This window comes from Xenopus tropicalis, chromosome 2 (genome assembly GCF_000004195.4).
Source record: "Xenopus tropicalis strain Nigerian chromosome 2, UCB_Xtro_10.0, whole genome shotgun sequence".
Classification (NCBI taxonomy): domain Eukaryota; kingdom Metazoa; phylum Chordata; class Amphibia; order Anura; family Pipidae; genus Xenopus; species Xenopus tropicalis.
In genome coordinates, this window is record NC_030678.2 from 58,630,668 (window position 1) to 58,657,237 (window position 26,570).

The following is a 26,570-nucleotide window of genomic DNA, read 5'->3' on the forward strand; positions in this document are numbered from 1 at the left end:
TTCAGATCCCTTCATAATTTCTAAGTGGGAGAACTTGCAAAATCGCAGAGTGTTCAAATACTTATGTTCCTCACTGTATATATGTACACATGCAAACAAATAAATAAAATAATAAAAGTTGCAGTATTTTTTTTACAACAATGTGATAATACAGCAATGGTTTACAAAACAAACAGTCTGAGATTGCATTAAAAAGCCTGTTGAACCCCTCTCTACTGGTGGTTATAAAGAGAACATACACTTGTTAACTTGCTTAACATGCTTAACCGTATAGTAGCTCCCACTGGTGTAAAATGATTCTGTACATAGAGGGATATTTGTGTGCTTAATAAGCTATGCTTTCATACTTTATACCATACCAGAAAGCACTTGTATGGTAGTCAAAAAACAAACCGCAAACAGGTGCCAGCAAGAATTTTGAACAAGTCTTTAGAACTGTAACCCTTACATGTCCTGCCTGTTACGTGTCCATTAGATCTCAGTGTATGCAAACAGCCATCACCTCAGTGGGGGCCATACAGAAATGAGGAACAGCTGAAATGGAGCCACATGAGATCAGACTTTATACTCCCGCAGTGCTCAGTCTGCAGCCAACTGAATCCCTTATTGGTTTTTACTATGCCAGTGGGAACTGTGGCAGCAATGCTAATGCATCCTTCTACTTTACAGCTGCCATAGTCTATTATTTATGTATTTTGGTGTTGACAGTTTGTACAATGTTGTAATTATTTCTGTCATTCCCATCAATCCCTAACCAACATACAATGTGCTGCCTCAGGCTTATGGGTCACTATCATCAGGAGCCAGTTACCTTCCCAGTGGGTTTTATGATTGTGGGAGGAAAGCTACACAAACACAGGGAGAAGTTACATTTCCACATGTAGTCTTGGTCAGAATCAAACCCGAGGCAGTAGTGCTAACTAATGTGCAAATGTGCTGCCCTCTACTATATAACCAGGCCTAATCTGCCCTAGATGATAGTAATTTAATCAGCATTTTGCAGAATTCAGGGAATACATGGCAATAAAATGCTAACAGGCATTTTTAAAGTACCCACAAGCAAACACCCAGAAACTGGCAGTGAAAAATGCTGTTTCTGTCTATTTAAGTGTACAGGTATGGGACCCATTATCCAGAATGCTCGGGACCTGGGGTTTTCTGGATAAGGGGTCTTTCTGTAATTCGGATCTCCTACCTTAAGTCTGCTAAAAAAAATTATTTAAGCAGTAATTAAACCCAATAGGATTGTTTTGGCTCCAATAAATATTATATCTTAGTTGGGATCAAGTACAAGATACTGTCTTATTACAGAGAAAAAGGCAACCATTTTTAAAAATGTTAATTATTTGATTAAAATGGAGTCTATGGGAGATGGTCTTTCTGTAATTCAGAACTTTCTGGATTATGGGTTTCTGGATAAGGGGGTCCGATACCTGTACCACCCCCAGTACAAGATAATGCCTCTTTAAATACCAAAATTACCATACTGAGCCTGTTTCTAATAAAATGCCTCTCTGGGATAAAATAGAAATCTAACAGTCCGGTGTTGCTTTGTTTTGTCTCTTTTTGCTATTCTTTATTCCAAATTGTTTCTTCTCATAACTCCTAACAAGACTGCTTTTGGCTCCAGGATTGTGATATGTTTAAGAAAAATGGGATCATATAGTACCTAAGGAATCAGGATATTTCTCTTGCAGACAGAGATACAGAGTTTGGGATTGGTCCCATCCGGTGCATAGAATATGTCAGAATCAAGCCCAGAGGAAATAACTTTCCACATTATTACCTCCAGATTGGAAAGACTGTGTATAGTCAGCTGGGAACTCGTACATCCTGTATTCATTTACATGTGCAGCTGTGATCTCCCAGTGTTCCACTTGCAATGCAGTGGTGCATAATAAATGCACCTTGACAGTTACTCTGATGCTGAGCTGTTCCAGGTTACATCTTGATCTGTAATGCAAATAATTTTTTTATTTAAAAAAAAAACAAAAAAAACTCGGAAGTTTAAAAAAGAAACATGGTTCACGTTGCATTCCCTAGAGCAGTGAGGGGGCAATATCTAGGCTTCCAGATGTTGTTGAATGACTCTCCTTCAGCTGGTGGGATGATGGGATTTGTAGTTCAATTACATCTGCCAAGTCATATATCATTTTGATAGCAGTAATGAGTTTCTGGAAATTGTGGTATGGATATGGAAAAGGTAACCGAGGCCATGAATGGCATTTAAAGCACTGTAGCTTACGCATTTTTATGAGAAAGGGAGTACACGGAAAATTAAATATTGCCAAAAATAACTAATTGTAATGCATATATGTTATGGGATTGGCAATTCTATCATGCACAGAAACATTTGAGATAAAACAGAGAGAAAATAAGTCCAGACGAGCAGTTGCATGTAGGTTTGCTAAAATGTATAATCTAATGTTAGTGGAGAGCCATTTAGTGAAATGCACCCCCTACAACATTGGGGGTCAGGGTACATATGTTAATAAATGAATGATCTTTGCTATTGCTCTTTGCATTAGGTAGCATTTAGTGGTTAGCAAACTTCTGTTTGGTTCCATTTGGTAACTGGCTGGCAAACATATGATTTTTTGTTTCATAACCCCAAACCAAATCCAGGATTCAGTGCATCACTATACTTTATAGTATTTTTTTCTCTCCCTTCTCCTCTCTGCCTACATTGAGCACTGTTACATTTCTTTTGCATCATGTTTTTTGTGTTCTCCTTGGTCAGTCTCTGAGTGAAAAATGATTCTTTGCATATAAAGTTCTGACTCTTTGAGGACTAATCATCATGCTGTGTAAATAAACAGTTATCAAATACAGCACACACCAGCAGCTGGTTGCCAGGCCTCGCCTCATTAAAAAAGACATGTATTACCTGTACATTGATTTGATAAAAAAGCAGTGACCACTTGAAAATGCTGCATAATAACAGCCTTTTTCTGACATTGTTACACTTGTTTATTCTGTTTATTTATGCCAGAATTTATTTGCTATCTGAATCACACTGAAATTAATAACTTCTTCAAATATGGCAATGGGTGTCATAAAACATAATACACACCTTTCCATCACTTCTTACATTTTTTTTTTTTTTTTTGCATAAATGATTTGACACAGTTAGGGGGATGGCACACGGAAAGATTTGTTGCCCACGGTTAAATCTGTGCTATTGCAGATGACAAATCTCACAAAAATGCCACATTACAATAAATTCATAGGAAGGCATTTCCCCATGGTTAAACTGAATCAAGTAATGTAAGTAAGTTGCAGCAGTGTTCATGTTAGCAAATTGGTTAGCATCTTCAGGAGATTTATCGCCCAGTATAGTGCAGATTTATCAGCGGGGAAAAATCTTGCCACGTACCATCACCCTTAGATAAAAAGGCCCCTTGGCGTGTGTGGGAGGTAGATAGCCTAATAAGCTGCTATTAAGATATCAGTGGCAAGCACCAACATCTCTTTTGGCTTCCCTTCTGCATGCCTAGCTTTTGGAGGGTTACATGTCCAGATGTATGAGTGCAACTTGTTTGAATGAGTTGGTAATAAATAGATGCTGTTGTGTTGTAATTTACAGTCTATTTGCAATAAAGTAGATGCAATATTATCTTCGTGGGAGACCTATAAAAGCAGCAGAGTGAATCTGGAGCAAATTTATTTCTTCATATTTGTAAATGTAAACCATTTTATTGGTTACAGTGTAGACTGTTTCCAGCTCTACTTTGAGATATCACATCCTATGTTTTATATTTCCCCCATAAAATCTGAACTTGACTTTTTACCACAGTTCATGGAAAACATAGAGTAAACACTCAGAGAGGCTGTGGGTAAGGGAGGAAATTGTCTCAGTAAGGGTGCCTCAGGGGAAAGAGTCGCTCTTGTCTGGGTCAGGGTGCCTCAGGGGAAAGGGTCGTTCTTTTCTGGGTCAGGGTGCCTCAGGGGAAAGGGTCGCTCTGACTGCTGCTGAATTACAGTATGTGGCTCTTACAGTTTATTTGCCCTTTCATATAATTCATTCTGCTGTGTTAATGTCCTAAAACTTTCCAAATGTATTCAAATATTATTACACCTGCATAATGGAAACTTCTCAAGAATTCAAGGAAGTACCTCTAAGCCAGATAATGACAAATATGTTGAAATCTCGTAAAATTGTGTGTAACAATGTGTAATAATTTCCAACAAAGGTCAGACTTCCATAGTTAATAAAAAATAAATACATTTCCTATCCATGACTTGACTTTTGAACCTAAATTTGATAAAAAGGTTTTTAGCTTGGTGTTAAAGATTGTTTTATTTTTTTTTATTGTGAATTTCTTCTGGAGAGCTAGCAGTGCCTAGTATAATCGGAAGTCCTAAGTTCCATTCCAGCCAGGGCACAGGCTGCAATTGCAAGGTGAATGTGTTGAGCATTTAACCATGATGATCATATTATTTGCACTTTCAGAAACCCCAACACAGAGGGGTTGTTCACCTTGTAATTTACATTTTAGTATGATGCAGATCTTGTTCTAAGACAATTTATAATTAGTCTTATTTTCTGTGGTTGTGGAATTATTTAGTTTTTTTGTTCAGTTTTCCAGTTTGGTATTTCAGCAGCTATATTGTTCCTCTGGTCTTATTTACCTTTACCCTAGCAACCAGGTAGTGGTTTTTTTAAAGAGAAACTGAAATATGAATAGGTGAGGGCCTGAATAGAAAGATAAGTAATAAAAAGTAGCAACAATAATACAGTTGTAGTCTCACAGAATAAAGGTGGCCATACACGTAGCAATAATGATCTTTGGTGTGACCATTGGTTGCAGGAAAGATCGTTCAGTTCCCCCACTGACGTTCAGGGCTGAATCATCAGATATGGAGGTAGAAACAATAGAAATTCTACCTCCACCTACCGATTCAGCCCTAAACGTAGATTTTGCTTGGGCACCTTCAATGGTGCCCGGTCAAATTTTTTTAGCCTGCCCCAATGATGAGACGACTGATATCCACAGCCTTTGCAATAACGATCGCCTCGTTGAGCTGCCATACACGCACTGAATAATGGCCGGCTGTGTTTATTTAATGTGGGTTCCACCTTGTGTTTATTTTCAGCTAAAGATTCAAAACCAAGGGCTGTCTTTTTAAACTGGGGACAACTGGTAACTATTGCATTGTTATTGATTCCTCAGTTGCAAAGGAACACATTAGATCAATATTTAGTTTTGCATCACTGCAGGTTACTATAGCTTGTCATGCAATCACCGTTAAACATCTCACTTTCAAATACTTCTTAAGGGTCTCACCATTTAGGATTGGTTAATGCAGTAAGAAATATATATGTATCTGGCTGTTGAGTTGTTTACTCTTTGATGGAAACCTTTTTTAGTGAAAAAGCTAAAAGCTGAAAAGGGTAAACCATTAGCAGCAAGAGAATTGTCCTTGGAATATCAAGGGAACATTAAAGTGCCTGGTTTTAAAAAAATAAAAAAGGCTTTATAGAAATAATGAAGCTAATGCCTCTTGAACTTCATTAGTGAGATGGCAAAGCAAACATTGGGGAAACATTTCAGAGTATCACTTAGATGTTCTGTATGTTTTATGAATTTTCCATGTCCTTGATCTTACAGGTTTGTGTAACTCAGCCGACAGCTGGATGATTGTTCCCAATATCAAACAGAACCATTACACAGTTCATGGTCTCCAGAGTGGCACCAAGTACATCTTCATTGTTAAGGCCATAAACCAAGCTGGAAGTCGCAACAGTGAACCTGGCAAGCTAAAAACCAACAGTGAGTATCAAGCAAATTCCATGTAAAATCCATATTTGTAAACATGCATTTTTTAATTCCCATATACAGTGCTTCTGTTGCAGCTCTAGCAGTTAGTATGCTTTTGGATAATAGCATGAACACTTTCTGATGAATGGTAAGAGAACATGAACACTTTCTATTAAATGCTAGAGAATGGTAAATATCTCTCATGACTGCCTGTTAGGCAAAGGAAAGCATACAAAATCATTCTGCTAACGTTGAAAGCCTTGCACTCCTTTTTTCCCTTCCAGCATTTCCTCACTTGTCTCCCTGTACAATCCTAGCCATCTCCTCCATTCCTCTCAGAGCCACAGTCTTTTTACACCATCCACACCCACTGCCAGCCTTCATCTTAAGCTTTTTTATCTTGTTGCTTTCTACCTCTGGAATTCCATGCCTGAATTGCTCCATAAAGAACACTCTTTCAACTTCTTCTAAAAGAAACTCAATTTCTATCTTCTGGAGCACTAGAAGATTTTTACATTTTTACCCTATTTGTTGCTGTATGTTATTCATCCACTTACCTCTACAGGCTAGGGACCTCCCTCCTACTGTGTCTCTTACTACATGACAGTTAGGGGCCCACTCATTAAAGCACAAATTTTTATTTTGAGAAAAAAAATCGTATTTTTTCTAATTTATAGAACTTTTCGTAATGACCACGATAATATTGTTAAAATTGCACAACTTTTTTGTAGTTTTCGTTAACTTCCATGGAAAAGTTGTATTTTTCGCAAAGACTTGCGACCATTTCAGAATTCATTCAAGCTTTGGTATCGTTACTATCTTTTGGCCAGGTTGGATCTGTAGAGTGCCATTGAGTCCTATGGAAGGCTTCCAAAATCATGCATTGAAGTCAGAAAGGTTTTTGCGCCGTTTACGATGGTTCGGATCTGAAAATCTTGTGACTTTCGGATAGCACCACAATATTTTCGTAGACCAAGAAAATAATTTTCATGACATTTTTGAACATCAGAAATTATCGTGGTTACTCCAGATTTTTTCCAGTCGTGCTTTTAACCACCCAAAATTTGTGCTTTAATGAATGGGCCCCAATATCTTTTATTTATACTTTTTTATTTCAATGTTTGTCTTCCCCTGTTTTTCTGCATTTGAATTTGTACAGAGCTGCATATCCTAGTAATGCTTATATCAGTAGTGGCAATGGAAATCCATTACTTTCTCTAAGGTGTGGGAATGGACAGGCATTCTGAGTGGTATGTTCTAGTAGTCCATAGTGCTCACTCTTGGGGGCAGATTTATCAATATGTAGAGCTTAATACATAAAAACTTATCCACGTTCTATCCATTTCTGTGGAATTCACCACTTGATAAATGCACTTCTAAATATCCCATAGAAATGAATACAACATGGCTGAGTTTTTATGTAATAAGGTCTAAACCCATATTTTGATAAATCTACCACTTTCATTCATTTATGATTATTTCTTGCCCTTGTGACAAGCCACCATCACCCTACCCCCTCCCCAGCTAAACCAAGCCTCCACTCCCAACAGATACACAGCAGCTTTAAGATGGGTCAGTTGCCAGGGGCCATGGCAATATTTCTGTGCAGGGGCCCCTAGCTTAACTGTGCCTGCACTGCTCAGCACTGTGTTTCTCTTACTCCGGTAATACATTTTGCCAAAAAGTGCATTCAGTAAGTCATCTACAGTATATGTTATTTTGAGATATGCCTCTAACTGCAGAGATGTTATTATAATTACATAGTTACCACACTAGATATCTTTTGGCTTCAGTTAAAACAGCAGTTATTTGTTTAAAAGATGACATATACTGATATAGATGTTATGTGCTTTGTCATCCTTCTTGTATGAAAGCTATTGCTTTGTTCATTCAATTAAATACAAAATAAACATTTTTTTCTTGAGAAAAAAAAACGTCATCTTTCTGAAATAAGGTACATTAGTAGAACAGTGTAGGTATCACAGTAAAGATGGAACAGATAACACAAGCAATATAACATGGCCTGCATAGAGTAAAGCCTTCAGTATATATAAATGATTATATTTGGTCATGCATTTATTGAAAACAAAATGATCCAATAACATATCATTGCTGTAACTGTTTATCAATCCTGCAAATTTTAGCCCATTCCTCCATACAGAACAACTTTAGCTTTGACATATTGGTGGGTTTCCTCACATAAACTACTCGCTTTAGGTCTTTCCACAACATTTCCATTGGATTAAGGTCAGGAGTTTGACTTGGCCATTCTAGAACATTCTCTTTATTCTTCTTTAACCATTCTTTGATAGAACGACATATGTTTAGGATCATTGTTTTGCTGCATGACCCACTGGGAGTCATTTACCAACACTGGACAAATTTGCCTGTGGGCAGTAACCCATGGCAAACAAACAAATTGTTAAATTCATTGTTTTACCTGTAGCTGGCTGAGAAAAGCCAATCACTAATAGGTTGCTATGGATTACTGCCCATGGGCAAATTTGCCCAGTGTTGGTAAATGAGCCCCACTATCTAGATTCAGTTCACGGAGAGATGTCTTGACATTTTCTTTTAAAATTCTCTGGTATAGTTCAGAATTCATTGTTCCATCAATGATGGCAAGCCGTCCAGGCCCAGATGCAGCAAAACAGGCTCAAACCAGAACACTCCCACCACCATGTTTCACAGATGGGATAAGGTTCATATGCTGGAATGCAGTGTTTTTCTTTCTACAAATGTAACTCTCCTCATTTAAGCCCAAACGTACTCATTTGGATTCATCCGTCCACAAAACTTTCTTCCAGTATCCTTCTGGTTTGTCCACATGATCTTTAGCAAACTGTAGATGGTCAGCAATATTTTTAGCAGTGGCTTTCTCCTTGCTACGCAGTCGCACACACCATTGCTGTTCAGTGTTCTCCTGATGGTAGACTCATGAACATCAACATTCACCAATGTGAGACAGGTCTTCAGTTGCTTAGAAGTTACTCAGGGTTCCTTTGTTACCTCTCGGGCTATTAAACACCTTGCAGCTGGAGTTATCTTTGATGGTTGAAATAAACCAGCGTCTCTCACTCACAACTGATTGTCATCTCACTGACTGAAAACACCAGACACCAGATCTCACCTTTAACTTCTATGATAAGTCTAGGGATTCGCGTACTTTTGCCAAACGCACATATGTTATTGGATAATTTTTTTTAATAAATACATGACCAAATATAATCATTTTTTTTTCATTTGTTTAACTAGGTTTTCTTCATCTACTTTAAGGACTTTGAAAATCAGATGATGTTTTAGGTCACATTCATATAAAAATATAGACAACTTCACAAAACTTCAAGGGTTCACAAACTTTCAAGAACCACTGTAATTTAAACTGATGCCTTAAGCTACAGCATTGGTTGGGTTACTCTAGGGCAGTGATCCCCAACCAGTGGCTCATGAGCAACATGTTGCTCATCAACCCCTTAGATTTTGCTCCCAGTTGCCTCAATGTAGATGCCCATTTTTAAATTTCTGACATGGAGACAAGTTTTAAATGTGTAAAGACCACGTGTCCTGCCAAACAGAGCCTCCTGTAGCCTGCCAGTACACACTGAGCTATCAAATATGCAATATCAGAGTCCTTATTGGACTACCCCTAAAAATATTTTTCATGCTGTGTTGCTCCTTAACTTTTTTTATATTTAAATGTGGCTCACTGGTTAAAAAGGTTGGGGACCCCTGCTCTAGGGAAAAGCTAACTGGCAGAGGAGTGTGTTACTGCTAAACTCCTGTATGCCAATGTAAGGCACCATGATAGCATGTAAGGCACCTTATTGCAAGACCTCTTTGTCAGTGAATGTCAGGTTGCAGTGCACAAGCATGTATCTAATAAACCTGATTCCTGGCTATGTTGTAGTGATACCAAATGTTCCCTGATACATTGCAAATTTCCCTGATACTATTGTCTGAAGGTAAATGTCCCATTTAAAACATATCCTGGGCTCTCAGTTGTCAGCAACTATAAAATCTGAAATATACATTATCATAATAGCAAAGTGTATTATTATAAAGTGTAATTACAGCAGTTGGCCAGACTTCTGAATACCTACGGATGTTTACCCTTTTTGGTGGATGTTTTGCTTGTTTGGGCTGTCACTATTTTACTGTTGTAAAGATATATTGTTTCATTGGGACTTGCATTTGAAAAATCTGCCTGGCAAGTGTAGGGAAGAGGAAGAAGCCTGCAGGCTTTGTTAACCCAAGTTCATCTGTTCTGATGCTTCTAGAATTTGCTTAGCCTGAATGAGCATAATTGAATGTCAGCTTTAGTTTCCCTCATCAGCATATGGAACAGACTCTTTCTTGACAGAATGCAGTGTGTTTTGCCTTTTTCCCCAACTACTATATACAGCTTGCCTCTTGCAGTTCTATCTAGCTTATTATTTTGACACTGTGGCTTGCTCTGTGACTCTTTAAAATCTCTGTGTTCTTTTCTGTGTAGTAATATGACTCATGGTGGGTTCCTTAAGTTGGTAATTCATAGGGAAATCCATTTTTTGGCAATGTCGCCCCCCCCCCCCCCCTTATGTGGACTAATCATTGGCTTAGCAAACTGTTAGATTTTAGATTAGCCAAATTACACTTGCCATCATGTTGGGCAATGGACAATATTGCTGCTGACTTGAGCACTGTTGACAGAAGTGGCAGCATTATTGAACTGTTAATGGCAAGCCATACTGAATTATAATATGATGGCTCTTCATTAAATGTGGGGTTCACCTTTAAGTTAACTTTTAGCATGTAATTTTTTAGCAATTTTGCAATTAATCTTTATTATTTATTTTTTATCGTTTTTGAATTATTCACCTTTCTCTTCTACATCTTTCTAGCTTTTAAATGTGAGTAACTGACCCCTGCAACCAAACAACTATTTCTCTGTGAGATTACCAATTTATTATTATTGTTACTTTTTCTTCTTTATCTTTGTATTCGGCCCCTCTCCCATTCATATTCCAGTCTCTTGTTCAAACCACTGCCTGGTTGCTAAGATAAATAAGGCCCTAGCAACCAGATAGCTTCTGAAATTCCAAACCGGAGAGCTGCAGAACAAAAAGTTAAATAACAGAAAAACCACACAAAATAACCCAGTTGCAAATTGTTTTAGAATTTTGCTGTCTATATCATACTAGAACTTAATTTAAGGAGAACAAACCCTTTAATGATGAATTGGATCTAACAGTTCAGAGCGTTATTGGGTGACTGGAGTGTCTATAGTTATACTCCAATTAGTAAAATGCATTTTCTTCTATGGCAACCTTAATGATGCATACATATGCAGAGCTGGTTGGGTTGTGTGGCTGATCTACAATTGCACCTCTGGTCCCTCAATAACAACATAACTGCTTAGAATAAATACTGGTTTTAAAAAATGCCCTGTGTCCTCAGAGTCTGCCTAGCTGGAGTATAGGCCATTTGTCTTGGGTTCTTTCCCTACTCTTAATACTGTCTTTTCCAGGTTCTATTTGTGTTTTCATTCATTCCCAGTGATAATAATACATTTTTTTTCCCAGAATGAATAACACTGAAATTCACATGGATTTCTATAACCTCTGTGGATTTCACACTCTTTTTTCAAAGGAAATGTTTGATACTAGGTGCCTGGGAAAGTCAGATTATTATGTAAGAAAGATTGGAAAGGGTTAGTTTAGGATTCTGTGATGTCAGAGAAAAGACAGTTGCCATGTTTCTTGAACAAATAAGCAGGAGGATCCCAGGAGGCCATTAATTATATACGACTGGCAGGGTGATATTCCTAGGAAGAATTTACACAGTGCAAATAAAAAAACAAGAGCTAATACATTACATAATATTAAGAAACACATCAGGCCAAAGCAATCATATAATCTAGGCTGCAAACAGTAGAAAGGCTTGGCATGTTTAGTGCTTTTTAAAAAACAGACCAAAAATTATATTTTGATGCCTTGCAAGTTATAAAAAATATACTATCCATTGACCTGTTTCATGCACACCCTCTGTATTATCATCTGCCCTATGTCTGTATTCGGTGCATTGCTCTGTGCTTCTACACATGTCATATTAGCAAATGGAGCATAATGCAACAAACAGAGAGAACATTTCCAATCTCCAGTACCAGCAGTGGTGCCATAATTTGTACATTTTTATTAAGAAATGCCCTAGGAAAGAGGTTTTCCTCCACAATGTCTGCTAAGATCTTAATAACCTTTTGCACATTATGGCATGGCATTGCTAGCATTGAAGAGTTCTTTTTGGAAAAGTTTCACATAGAATTTCAGTGATAAAAAGGTCAGATTAAGTTATTGAGCAGGAAACCAAAATCTGTGACGCATCCTTACAGAGGAAGTATAAAAAAATATCAGACTACAGTGTTTGTTTCTGTGCCTTTGCTGGCCATTTCCAATTGGTCCTTTATTTTTTAAAGCCAGTTAAGTCTACGCTTTATTAGAATTTTCTACATTTTTATATTTTCTATTAGCCAATCCCAAGGTGATTATGAATTTCATTGTTCCTATCCATTTGCACAGCTGTGAAAATCTATAAAAACAATAATAGCTGTAAGCGAATTCTCATAGGAAGTGGGCACTGTTGCATCAATTGTTAAACTTTTCTAGAAGTTTGTTTCATTTCCATCCCAAAACACTGGGAAACAAAAGTGGCAAGCCAGATGTAATCTCCAAATTAACCCGACCTGTGGCTCAGTAAGGATCAGGGGTAAGTGGTTTGCTGTATATTATTCCAAGCAGAAAGCAGTTTTAAGCCTGGTTTAACAAGTATGCAGTCATAAATTGAAGTCCCTGAAGTAACATTCCTTTAGGAATGAAACCAGTTTGACTCAACAACAGCTGTGCATTAGGATAACAAACCCCCATCCTTATATTATTAGCAATAGGCTGAACAGAAGAGCTACAATTTCTACTACATAGTTAATAAATAGTCCTATATGATGTATTTTTACATTTTTGCACTCCACTTTGCCACAAAATATTCTTTGTTTACAAATTCCACTTCCCCTAAATAATGTTCATTAAGAAGGATTGAATAGCACGGGACAGTAGGGTTACCACCTTTAAAAAATATAATATTGGCCTGGATTGTTCTGTGGGGGCAATCAGCAATGGAGCAGGGTCATGACACAATAGGGTGGGGCAATGGGTTGGGGGGGGGGGTGATGGAGCAGATTTTCCATAAAGCCAGAAAAGAGGTGAGATGCCTGCAATGGGAGCAAAACTGGGACAGATCTGGACTAAAATCTACATTAACTTGCTCCAGTGTGTTTTTTACCAGCTTGGCTAGTGAAATGCCAGCTTAATGGCAACCCTATCTGACAGCATTACAGCAACTGTCAAAGTTCTCTTATTGTATTCTCTAATTGGAAATGCCTGTCCATGGGGTTAAAGCAGGGAAGTTCATGTTGCAGTTGCACAATGCCTGGTTAGCTACTGCCATCTGCCATCAATACTCAATTTCACTATAATGGCTGTGTGTAATAAAAAATCTCTTACCTGGAAAATAGCCACAATGCCCTGTTTGCAAAAGTATTTTTCCTTTGCACATAAATAATATCAGTTTTGTAACCCCATAATGTATAAAGCACCAAGGGAAAAAGGCTGCACATTTTGTAGTGCACAGCGAGTGTAATAAACCTTCTTACTGAAGAAGCTATTATTTTGTGCCAGCTTTATCATTTTAAAAATAAAATGTGCTAAGCCACAAGTAAAATGTAATAAATGTCTATTGAAATTAATTTTTTATCTTTATTTACTATAGTATTCTCTATTCATTTGTTTGAGAGCAAACCTGCAGATTTTTCTTATTATCTGAATTTTATCACAGATCTGAGATGCTGATTTGACAAGTAAGGCAGTTGCATGCAAGGGCCAAGATAGCAAGCACCTTACATGCTTTGCTTCATAGTGGCTCACAAATTAATGAATAATCAGAGACAGAGGGAATAGTGGGTGCTGTGGTTCTGTAACAGTGGGAATACTGACAGTTGTGAGGCAATTTTATATTGTTTTCTGTATTGAGAGAGATGTAAGCTCTTCTGGGCAGGGCTCACTACCTCTTGTATTGGTTATTAGTTGTTTTTATTTGTAAATCTTTATGTTTATTGTATACTCCCATTTATTATATATCACTATATAATGTTGGCATTTTATAAAGACATGTTAATAATAATAATGTACTATACAAATGGCAAGTTGTGTGAACAAGCTGCTGCACTTGCTTGGATTTTCTTGTAAGACAAGTAGTGGATCTAGTACAGGAATATTTAACTTTCTCACCGAATTCATATACTATGAAGTGTAATCACTTACAGTGTAAGTGAATAAAAGAAACCAAAAAAAATATAACTGTCAATGTGCCAGTTGTTAAAGAAACATGCTGTAGAATGTATTAGAAGCCAATGATGATACTTCTTAGTAGCTAATATTTCCCTCACTGAGTAAAACCCCAGCACACCTATACTTGCTGCTGTCTGTATGCCTTTGTTATGCTAAAAGCAGCCTGACTCAATCCACCTTCTAGCACTGTCCAAGTGTCTCCAGGCATTCATAAATGCAGGAGGTACATGGAGGCACCCACATATATTAAAGATGCATAAAATAGATGCTAAACTGAAGATGTATTTTTGTTAAAATACATTATATTGATGTGATACATATATATATATATATGGTAAGCATACTAATGATGCTGTTTACTGCTGGAACAACTTAAAGCAGTATAAGGAATTGCAAGAGTCACCACTTTTAGTATTTCTGCATTCTTACCCATTGTGTTAAACATACACACGTGCACACACACATATACATATATAAGGACATAATCTTAAAGGGACCTTACTAACAATCCTACTGATGATAAACAAGTACTATATAATCATAAATATAATTTAGAAGATCAATATTCAATACCAGCACTCAGCAATCCACAGACAGGCTTGGGATGCTTCCCAATGAAGTTAAACTGTCCTATGAATTGAAAAAGCTCTCATGGATAAATACAGTGTATATATATATATATATATATATATATATATATATTTATATAAAAAATGGCTGCAGTCGCTTATTAGAGAGAGTGCCTGGGTGCACACCGCAAAAGAGTCATATAAAGCAGGGCACTCACAGGACTTAAAAGTATGGTGAAAAATAAAGTATATGATGTGGGGGACTATTTTCAATAAACCTGCTTCCACTTTGTGGTACTATATATATATATATACACATCCCCCACATCAACACATTTTGGTTTCTCTAGACCCATCGCCAGAACGTCAACAAAAATCTATGTTGGCCTAGATTATTCTATGCAGTTTTTTTCAGTCTAATGGGGACCTTACATGTAAGTGTTTCACACGTCCAGTATCATTCATTTTATTATCCCCATGTGGTGTCCGAGCTTAACCTTGGATTGAACTTTAAAGCATTACTTACAAAAGCAGAATGTTATTTAGCTATTAACAAGGCCTTCAAGATTTCTGCTGATCTACACAAGCTTAGGGACATGTCTCCTTAAAGCCCCTTTAATTTCCTAGAACTGTTCCATACTGAGATACAGTATGTCTAGACCTATATTTTACAGTTTTAATGTGCAGTTAACTCTGTGGGGAAATGTAGAGCTACAGCATATGTTTTTTGCAGTCTTTTTTTTTTTTCAAATATGTTGTCTCTAAAAACCATGACACTGAATAAGAATAACTTAGGTGGCATTTAAAAGAAAGTTAGAAGAGACTGTCTTTTAAAATCACAAATCTACAGCATATCAGTAATTGTGTCCTACAGACTCCCCAGTATGCTTAGACAATCAGAGACTGTTGCACCCACAAGCATATTCTGAGAGGTTGCTATAGGAATCATAATGTGCATTATTGCTACAAAGCAAGACAAGTAAAGAGAGGGTTTGCTTTCCAGACCAGTATATGTGAATGTTTATGCTCTCACCAAAGCTTAATTTATCGATATAGATGAGCACATCAGTTAATCTGATTCTGGTAACACTGAAAAACCTAATCAACATTTGGTCATATTTTTACAGGGACATTTCTGCCATGAAGCATTTTAAGAACCTCATATCAGTAGTGCTTCTGCAAGGGTGATAAAAGGTCTAGTTCAGCTCCACCCTTCCATTTGGTGATAGATGCTCATACATGATAGCCTTTCATTTAGTCCAGGGGTAGTGAAGTGATAGGTATTGTGCAAGACTTATGTTTTACATCATATCTTAGCTTACTCTGAAGCTGTTCCTCTGCATGAAAGTAGAAATCCTAAAAATTGTCTCTTTATTAGATTAAGCCAATAAATGTGTATTTAACTATATCACTAATTACTAGAAATACCATATGTGTGGGACAACACCTTCAGCTACATAAAGGGTTAGCAGTTTCCCCTCCGCAAAAGGCTTTATATTTTTGGTTTTTCATATTATCCATGGATACAATTACTAATTTCATTAGGGGTAGGATGTGGATTCTAGAGAAATGTTTGATTGCCTTTAAGAAATGAGAAGTAAATGACTTTCCATGCATAAGGCAAAATTGGCATCAGCTACTGATGGCGGAGGAGGGGTACCTTCCTGTGAATGAACAGTGGCAGCCAAGGCTTAAAGGGAAGTCATGACCTTTGTGGACTAATTTCTTCTTTTTTGTAATAAATACACACCTTATTGTAGAGTGGAGTTTGGGATTTCTTACAGGTTAATTGAAGAAGAATATAGGTTCCTTTTTTTACAAGTTTATACAAGCGAAAATTAATTTGAAGAGGAAATTGCAGACACAGATATCATTTAGTAAACGAGCAAAGGCTATACTGCAAGGACTCAATGGAAATTCTCTGGTAAAGAAATTATTGTATTAAGTGAAACACCACATTTGGAAGCTGCCCACATATCCCAACCTTGTAGAATGATTCATTTGGTTTCAGATCTGGGAAACTTTTTCATCTCTGCAAGGAGAAGTATTTTTATTTCTTCTGTAGTATTATTCATTAGTTAAAATGTTTAATGCCTAAATATATTTTATCTTAATGTGATATCAGATTAAAGATAGTGTTGACTATGGTTGGTTCAGCTGGAGATAAATGTCAATTATGCACAACATTAAAATATAGTGTTTTGGGGTTTATAATTAGGCCAGGAGATCATTCTTTCTGTATCTGCTGGGTAAGTAATGAAAAGTAATACCTACTATGGCTAATAAGAGTTATTCTTAGGCAATTGTAACATGCTACAGAGTTACAGGAGAGATAAGCAGAGTAGTTATCTGAAAGGTGCAGTACTAAGTGGAAATTACCTTAATGCAAAATACAGGAGAAGAAAACTTGGGTGCAAGAGTAATAGTACACCCTTAGTGATCATGTGCAAAGCACTATTGCCCGGGGGACTGGCTGGCCACTGCACTTTGTGCTGCATGGGAAAACCTGGCAAGAGGAGCAGTGTCGGTGGGTGCAGGTCAGCCATGCTCTTGCCCCCTTCCAATTTGGGGACTGGTATAGGGGGGTAGATGGGGGACACCTGTTTGCCAGAGACTCCCACCCATAGTTTCCCTTTCCATGCATAGGAATTATGATTGATGAGCAAGTCATAAGCATTGACCCCTTTACATGGTGATATTGATTTTAATTTGAAGATGGCTGTTTTTGCACATTATGTGAATTTATTATCTCTGTAAATTTCTTTTGAATATGTCATATAAATAAAGGATAATAATAATAATATTAACTTTTTTTTTTAACTTCTTTTAGCGTTATATCCATTGTCACTTGTAAATATTTTGTGTTTCTTCACATCCATTATGTTTATCCATATGTCTGCACAAGTGGGTGACAATCCTTCTCCTTTAATGCTGAGTACTTATGATAGATGGATGAAGTGATTTCTATGCTGTCTTCATTATAGCAGGTTTCAGCATCTCAACCTTTCCCCATAAAGTCAAACCATCCATAAAATGACTCACCACAAATAAAATGAGATAGCACTTTCTGATGTTATGCTGCTCCTCTGTATACTTAAGCTGTCCTGAAATACAATCCTTTGGCATAACATTTCCAACTGTAGTAGTACTATTCTATATATATGCATTTAAATATATATATAATGTTTTATTGTGTTTTTTTGTTATTCCCTAGGTCAACCTTTTAAATTAGATCCCAAGTCTGCTCACAGGAAACTTAAGGTATCACATGACAACCTGACCGTAGAGAGGGACGAAACCTCTTCAAAAAAGAGCCACACACCAGAGCGTTTTACAAGCCAAGGAAGTTATGGTGTTGCTGGCAACGTGTTCCTCGACAGTGGCCGGCATTATTGGGAAGTGGTTATAAGCGGAAGCACCTGGTATGTATTAAATATCCATCTCTGCCTTTCACGCTGACTTTTTTTTAGGTCTTGTAATGAACTGATGCTTGACTTATAATAATGGAAACCCTCTCAGATGTTCATTTTTAAAACCTACAATGAGGGCAGATTTACTAACAGAGGAGAACATTTTTCAACTTTTTACTTTTTCTCAACTTTTTTAATAACAAGAAAAGATGTTTTCTTGTTATTAATTAATATTAGCAATAGCATTTGTGCATTAGTGTGCAGCTAATTGTATAATACAATAACAAACTTAGCTTTACACTTTGTTAGTAACACAATTTCCTTTTTTTAACCTGAATGGGAAAAATCTATACCTTGTTATAGAAAGATAATTGGTTTCTAATAACTTTAATCAGTGTGTGTGTATGAATCTGTAAGCTCCAGTGGGGCAGGGTCTGATGTGAATTATGTTAAAAGTAGAATATTTTGGTGCTTTATAAATAAAATATAATAATTTAGTAACTCCCCCTTAGTCCACCATTGCATTGTTCAGGCTGTAGGGGTTATTATTCTCCAAATCTTCAGGCAGTGTGCCTGTGTATAACTTGTTCATGATTGGTGCATATCACAATGTGCATTTTTTTTTTACTATTTCCCTAGTTTTTGCTCTTCCCACAGCTATGTCACATTTGGCATTTGGATTGACTTCTATATCAATTTATCCTATATGTTTGTGCATTGCTTTAATGATATCACAAAAGTGATCCATTACCCAATAGATTATTAGCTTTGCCATTGAGCTTTACCACCAATGGAATGCCACTGCTCAAAGCGGTTGAATAAAGTCTTTGCTAAATGTGCCAGTCTGTATAAATACTCCAGTTGTCCTGACTCAGAATTCCTAAGTTCAAAACTTCATAAATCTGACCCTAAATTTTTGTTATTTTTTATTCTATTTATATTTTATTGTTGTCAACCAGGGGTGGGCGCCCTAGGCAACCCGGTCGGCCAAGCGGCGGAGGCAATGACATAGAAGCACTAGGGGTAGGCAGGAGAGGCTCCTGCCTGGCGCCCCTCGATCGTTGCGCCCTAGGCAGCTGCCTCTTCTGCCTACCCCTAGTTCCGGCCCTGTTGTCAACCAAAAGCCCACAAGACGATTCACTTCTGCATGGTCAAATTCCCTATTCTCTCATCTCCCATCCCCCATGAAAATGCAATCTGTTATAAGTCTATATATTATCAGGGTGTGGCAACAGTTTGCTGCCTAATATTGTTATTGTGATGTTCCCAGCCTTTTAGCCTGATTCTGATATCTCTGAGAACTACCTGTTAACTTTAATGTTGGAATTGTACCTTGTTAATAATATGAGTAATATACTAATATAAAAGTAAGTGGCCCCTAAGCTAAGCACTATCTGTGTAAAAATGTAACTTTCCCAAAGTGGGTGTCCAGGTCAGTCTGGTGTTCATTACATCACTGAATGGTAAGTTAATAATGAACTGCACAATTTAGATTCCAAATAAATGGAATTTATTTTTAATGGATTTTTTAATTAGCATCTCAAAAAAACTCAGAGTTTTGTGTAATGACACATCAGCCATGCAAGATTATTGGATTTGTATGAATTTACCATTTGAGAGCAAGATATTCTTATCACCCAGCATATTTCATCTCTGTAGTAATCAAGAGTTGTTGTCGTCACCACATGGATCAAGATATCCTTTTGATGCATCATATTAGTTAAAATTAGTTTTGCGAATAGGACCTGCTGGGTTCCAGGATACCACTGTGATTGGCATTAAGCCTAGCTCTCCCTGTTCCGATTTGCCTATTTGTCTGCTGCATTTATCATCAGAATAGTATGCGTGTCTAGGGCTAATTTAAGCCTTTACTCAGTGGGTCCTTCATTACTTCCTTGATTGAAACACTTCAGCATGAAATGTAACAAAATTGCCTGCTAAAGCAGAACCATGATTGCTAATTTAGGGTTTATTTATGTCCATATATTGCTCATGTTTAAAATACTGATTCCAATCAGTATATGTGAAGCTGTAAAAGAATTTGAAGCAGGGTGGCACAGTGGTTATCATTGCTGCCTAGGTTTGATTCCAGCCAGGTTACTATCTGGAAGGAGTTGGTATGTTCTCACTGTGTTTCTTTCTTGTACTCCAAAAACGTACAGGCAAGTTAATTGGTTGCTGATAAAATTGACTATAGCGTGTATAATTAAACTGGCAAAGTTTGATGTGAATTATATATAATTCTATAAAGTGCTTAGGAATATGTTGACCCTATAGACATTAGACTCCTGCCCCACTGGCGCAGAGACTGACGTTAATGTAAAGCACTGCTGTATAAAAGGAGCGGTCGCTATATAACATAATAACAGTACTTTAAATAAAGGATTATAATATCTCATACCAGTTGTTATCTCACTCCTATGTTCTGTGGCAATACATCCAAGCCTGGGACATCCAAGCTGGACTTCTGCCCCAAGTAGTCACCATTCAGCAGCATCTGGAGCAGGACAGATTCATCACTGTTGAAAGGACATTAAAGTGCTAGAGTATTGGAACAGTTCCATATCAGGAATACAGAATGGGAATCTGTCATCATTCCATGTGGATATTTGTTTCTTTTCCATTTAGTAAAGGAAAATGGTGTTTATACTCTTAAGTAGGGTTTAGTTTTCATTTATTTTCCCTCAAAGGGCCGGTCCCTATACGCACACATAAAGTTTACATAGTCTGCTCTTTCAAAACCTCTGCATTATGAATGTGTATTAATATTCCACTGAGCGTAACTGATGTTGGATGGCTGGTGCTTTGTAAAGGCAGCGGATAAAAGAAATCTGATGACACCAGTACAGACAACAAAGCCATAAAAATAATAAATGAAAACTAGAACTTGTGATACAAAGAAACATGTAACATGTTTTGATAAAGAGTAACTGGCCTGTCGGTTTAAATGAAAGCTTTAATTGTCACCTGTAAGCATCATGGCAGATCCTGTTAATATCCATAAATGCAAAATGAAGGAATGTAGGTGCTCAAAGTTTCAATCAGGGGTTTATTTATCAAAATTCAAGTTTGTGAATAAAAAGGCAGATGCGAAAAAATATAAAGAAAAATCTTCAGCACACCACTTACGTACATGTTCTCAAAGGGTGCTTGACTTCCACGGCCGCTCCCAAGCCTTTTTTCCATATATCTTTGCAGAGGGGAAGAAGCACTCCAGTGTGTCGGCAATGCCTTTAAATCATTTATTTGCAGAAATGAACAAAAAGACCCATGAAAGTTTGTGCTGTTTGTTCATTTCTGCAAATAAATGATTTAAAGGCATTGCCGACACACTGGAGTGCTTCTTCCCCTCTGCAAAGATGCAAAAAAATAACCACAGTAAAACTTGGTCGACTTTTCTTTTCGAACTTTAAGAAAAAATGCGACAGAATATTCCTACACCCCTCACAGAAAAAAATTCACACTTGTTCCATTTTGTTCCACATTGTTCCATTCATTTTCAGTGAGGCTTAAAAACTCGAATGTTAATAAACTGGGGAAATAGACACTCCCATTGACCTCGCGACTTTTTGTGAATTTTTTTATTTAATAAATACTGACTATTAAGAATATTCTCAAGTATATTCACATTTTGTCACTGCATTTTTTCAGGAAAAACTGCAAACTTGAATTTTAATTAATGTCTTTAATTAATGTCCCTTAATGTCTGAATAATGTGTAATAAAAGTAAAAGGAGCCCCAACTATAAACAGGATATATTTTCCCTTTCCACCTGACTTATTGCTGTTTTCTTCTCTTTCCAGGTATGCCATTGGCATTGCCTACAAATCTGCACCCAAGCACGAGTGGATAGGGAAGAATACAGCCTCTTGGGTGTTTTGCCGTTGTAACAACAACTGGGCTGTAAGACACAACAGTAAAGAGATTCCTATAGAGCCATCTCCGCATCTTCGCCGCGTTGGGATCTTGCTGGACTACGACAATGGCTCATTGTCTTTTTATGATGCTTTGAACTCCATTCACCTCTACACTTTTGACATTGCTTTTGCACAGCCCGTGTGCCCAACCCTCACCGTGTGGAATAAGTGCTTAACAATTTTAACAGGTCTCCCCATACCTGATCACTTGGACTGCCTAGAGCAACTAGCATAATGCCACTGGGAATCCACTGCAACGTCTACATGTCAGACTGAGTCTACAGAGTGACCGGATCTCAGATTTGTTTTAGAATTGTTCATCAATACCCAAGCAAGAGCTTGCACAGGACCTATTACACGTTCACAGGTTTCCCCAGTTAAAAAAAAACAAACTTTGAGGGTTTATAAATTATTTATGAAATGATTTTAATTAGTTTTGTTTTCTGTTTTGCACATTGAATGGTTTGTTTGTGGGTCTTTGCGTTCTGAATAATTGGGAAATTCTGAAAGTGGAGTTTCGGGCCTACATAGGGTTTCATATAGCAAATCACTGCTTTGGTCACATTAACATTCTCACTTTGCAGGGTTTGCTAAAACAATGTTATGTTGTTTACAGTCTATGTATCTGTCAACTCTGTCTTCTCATAAGCAATTTGCAGCATATTAATACACTCCACAAAAAGGGCTTTCTTAGTGAGAAAGATTAGAAGCGTTAAACCATCAAAAACTAGAATTGGTCCAATGTTTTCCACGTGCTGCTTATGTTGCAGTGTTGACATTTGGTGCTCCAGTAAAAGAATTTATCAGATATCGCCCACCATTATGCTGACCCAGTCCTATACAACTCAATAAGGATAAACAGAAGTCATAGAAGAGAAATTCTTGGTTAATGGAAGTCATGCAAAAAATGCTGTGAAATTGCTGAACGCCATATTTCCTGTGATTTTCCCCATTGATTAATTCCGCCTCCCATTATACAAAAAGGGCATGCATGCACACACAACTCATGTTCTCAAAATGAGTTGAGACTGGGAGATTTTACATTAGGCTTCACTGCAAATGGAATGCAGTTTTTATCATTGCAAACACCATCTGCAAGTTGGACCTACAAAGAATCTGTGAAAAATCTATGAAAGAAGCTGTTTCAGTTTCCTTCTTTGTTGCTCATCTGTTTAGTATGGAAGCACAGTTACTGGGGTTGAAAGAAGACACATCTATGAAGTTGTTTTCTAGAAACCTGTTTTTGTATTAATATCCACATTTCTTTTTCATGGGCCATGTGCAAATCTAGATGTTGACATTAAGCTGTCGCACCAGAGTGTGAGGCTTGTGGTTTAGTGCTGTGCATAACCATTTATTGTGATTCCTTATGGTTACAGTAGTCTGACAGAAACACAAACAGGTGACAGTTGACTTTCTTTGTATATTTGCTTTTTGGCATTGGTTAGTGTCCTTAGACTATTACCCTGCCCAACACAGACAGCCCCATTCCTCCTATCATTAACACAAAACCAACCAACCTAATTTTCTATATTGTGGTACTTTCAGTGTGATAGTAACTGCACTAAAATTCAGAAAAACACCACATCGATTATTAGATTATGTCCCAAACCCCCAAACTTAAAAACACTCCACACATAATCTAAATGACATCTATGTTGGGTAATAGTTATTCAATATCTAAGTGCCGTCCAAACTGTTCCAAGCAGATATACCACATACCAGGGGCCCAATTATATACAAGCAATAATGTCATATAAAGAAGTCTCTGAAACAGCCTGGGATCATACAAATCCATTGCAGAGTTATATCCGACCCTTGTATCTCCAGCCTGACAGCCCTGTAATAAGCACTATTTGAAGTTAAAACACTAATAAGGGAAAAACCTCCAAAGAGTTTATGCTTTCCTTCTCTGTGTTTCTTTTTGGCAAATACAAAGGGGGAATGATATAATGGGTATGGCATCTCTTGGAGCCTGGTGCCAAGAACTTTATTTAAACCCTTTCAAGGCAGGAGACACAAGACCAGTTTGGGTTGTAATGATATTAGTAACATCCTAGAATATCTTTAGAATTCCTTTTACCAAACACTGTTTGTTCTTACCTTTGCCGTACACTCGTATTCTGTTCCTTAAATCAGTCCTGAACTTTATACTCCTGTAATTTTAAACTTCTTTGTCTTAGGAACTGACAGTTTACAACCGGGAATAAGACAGATTGCAACCGTAAAATGTGATCTACAAAACACTATATAAACATGTCTTCTATTAAATGAGCATTTAATCTGCTTTTGAAGTACTTTATGTAAGCCACGCTCGCTATCTCTTTATGTGAAAATTGCCCTCGTAAAATGGAAGGAGAATGCAGTGACACGTCCTATTAATGAAAGGCACATGTGGAAAAGAAGACATTATTCTGTTAGGTCCGATATGTTTACGAGAAATATTTATGCATATAGCAATTTGTTTGTGTAAATTATTAATCTGGGCGTTTGTTTTTTTCTGTGATGGATTTTGCAAATTCCGTTGTAGAAGGAAGCCAGGAAGAAAAGGGATCTTTTTTTATTAGTTTAATAATGGAAATTTTTATAGGCTTTTTTTTTTTTTTTTTTGTCCTCAAAAGAAAGAAAAGAATACAAGCTTTCTGAAACTGGTGCCTCACTTGTAGTAAATCTTTTTAAGTGTCTGTTGAAAGGGCAGTTTAATGCACTTTGTTAACAAATAGGTTTTAGGTTAAAGGGTAACAGCTTCAGAATTCCTATAAGCTGACTACAGAGGTACAGAAATGTACTAAGATTTGCCTTATTTTTAATACCACTATAAAAGTAACCCACGATCAGGATTGATTCTATTTTTATAGCATGCCAATTAATCGCCTACTTTTTTGATATTTTGCTGGTATTCCAATAAAACTGTATTCTGTTTCAGTGAAGATAAACTCACTATTTTCCGGATACTGTTAAGTACTATTCTTAATTTCCCTTTGATCCATTTACTTACATAGGTGCAAAGCTGCCTTGGTGCAGTAGGTCCATTCCAACCCGTCAGCAATTATCTGCCAGCCATCTATTGTTGTTAGAATAATGAAATTCTGTTGGGTTGCTGTGGCTTAACTGCACGGGGGTATCAGTGATAACTAATGAATCTTCTACATCTAAGGGCCATGACACATGGATTATTAGTCCAAGCATCTTGTTTGTTTAACATTGTTGGTTCAACAGAACACACGTCTTGGCTGTTATTCTAGTTTGTCAGCAGAGTTTTTTCCTTCATAATTCCTTAGGGAATTTCACTAGTGGACAAAAAAATCAACAAGAGATCACTTGTAAGAGACCTTTTGTGATGTTTGGAGAGATGAAGAATCTGCACGTGTTTAGTTCAGGCACAAAAATGCATCAACACAGTCATGTGACATGGCCCTTCTGATATAAATAAACATAAACTTGTATTTCATAGATCTAATACATAAGGGTGTGAACATTCTAGTAATTGTACTAATAACAGCAAAAATGCATAGACTTTTAGCACATTCTTGCAATTAGCAAATCCTGCAATTATCTAGTCTATTTATGTAGCCGTCAGAGCGTCCGTGCTTACCACATGGACACAAATAAGAAAAGCTTGCCCCCGTGATGAGGATTTTGTGTCTGTAAGCTGCAGTGGAAACTGTATTTGGTCACAGTGTTTGCATAGCAACAAAACTCAACACAAACGGAACCAGGAAATTCCTACTGAGCTTTTGGAACAATAGAGGAATGATAATATGAACTCAATCAGCCAAGAATGGGATAAATTAAATGAGCAACTGCGACAGTTAAAGTGCAAGCAAGTGCTTTTGGGAAATGAGGAATTCAATTGCAAACTTATTTCTGGATTTCCAAAGAGTCTTTTGAATTTGTTGCGGCCAGAAATATATGCATCTTATGATGGATTATTACAGCGCCCAATATAGTTTGGTGCACGAGGAACCTTTCATAACGTTCAGTTCACTCTCTGGGACCTGCATTTGTCTCTGTTGTGGATTTACCCCCCTACAAAGCACAAGCCATTGTGACAGCAGTCGGTTTGGAACAAGAAGATATTTGAATAATCTGTAAGCAGTTTCAGTTCTGTTTTGTTTGCAATTTTGTATTTTTAAAAAAAGCCTGTATTAAATCTAAATTTTATTTTAAATTCAAAGAACTTGTGCCATTTTTAATTCCACATAAGTATTTACAAACAGAAAAGAAGAAAGATTGTAATCCTTAATCTCAATACATTACACTTGGGCTAAAAAGTGCTAAAAATACTATAAAGTAATAAAGAGGAAAATAATCTGAGCACAAACCAGATTTTAGAGAGAATCATTTATTTCAGATTAAAATGTTTATTTGTTCCTGAACACATTGTAACGTGTTTGTCATGTTTCCCACATGCGTAGGGATTGCATTTCCAGGTAGTTTGTTTCTTTTTCCCACATGTAAAAAAATTTGTCTTAAGGTGGCCATACACGCACCGATATTATCGTACGAAACCTCGTTTCGTACGATAATCGGTGCG

General features: G+C 37.1%; 1 protein-coding gene across 5 annotated transcripts in view; it reads left to right on the forward strand.

Annotated features, from left to right (window-relative positions):
* The window catches only part of mid1 (midline 1), a 197,961-nt gene extending 171,751 nt beyond the window's left edge, over positions 1-26,210 (forward strand). For 4 of the 5 annotated variants that reach the window (XM_012956769.3, XM_012956768.3, XM_012956770.3 and 1 more), the window contains 3 exons: positions 5,613-5,774; positions 17,921-18,128; positions 21,920-26,210. In XM_012956769.3, coding sequence (XP_012812223.1) covers positions 5,613-5,774; positions 17,921-18,128; positions 21,920-22,268 — 719 coding nt within the window. In that variant the 3' untranslated portion in view covers positions 22,269-26,210. The remainder of the gene's footprint in view (positions 1-5,612; positions 5,775-17,920; positions 18,129-21,919) is intronic. The other variant, NM_001006875.1, reaches the window with a different exon arrangement.
* The last annotated feature ends 360 nt before the right edge of the window (positions 26,211-26,570 follow it).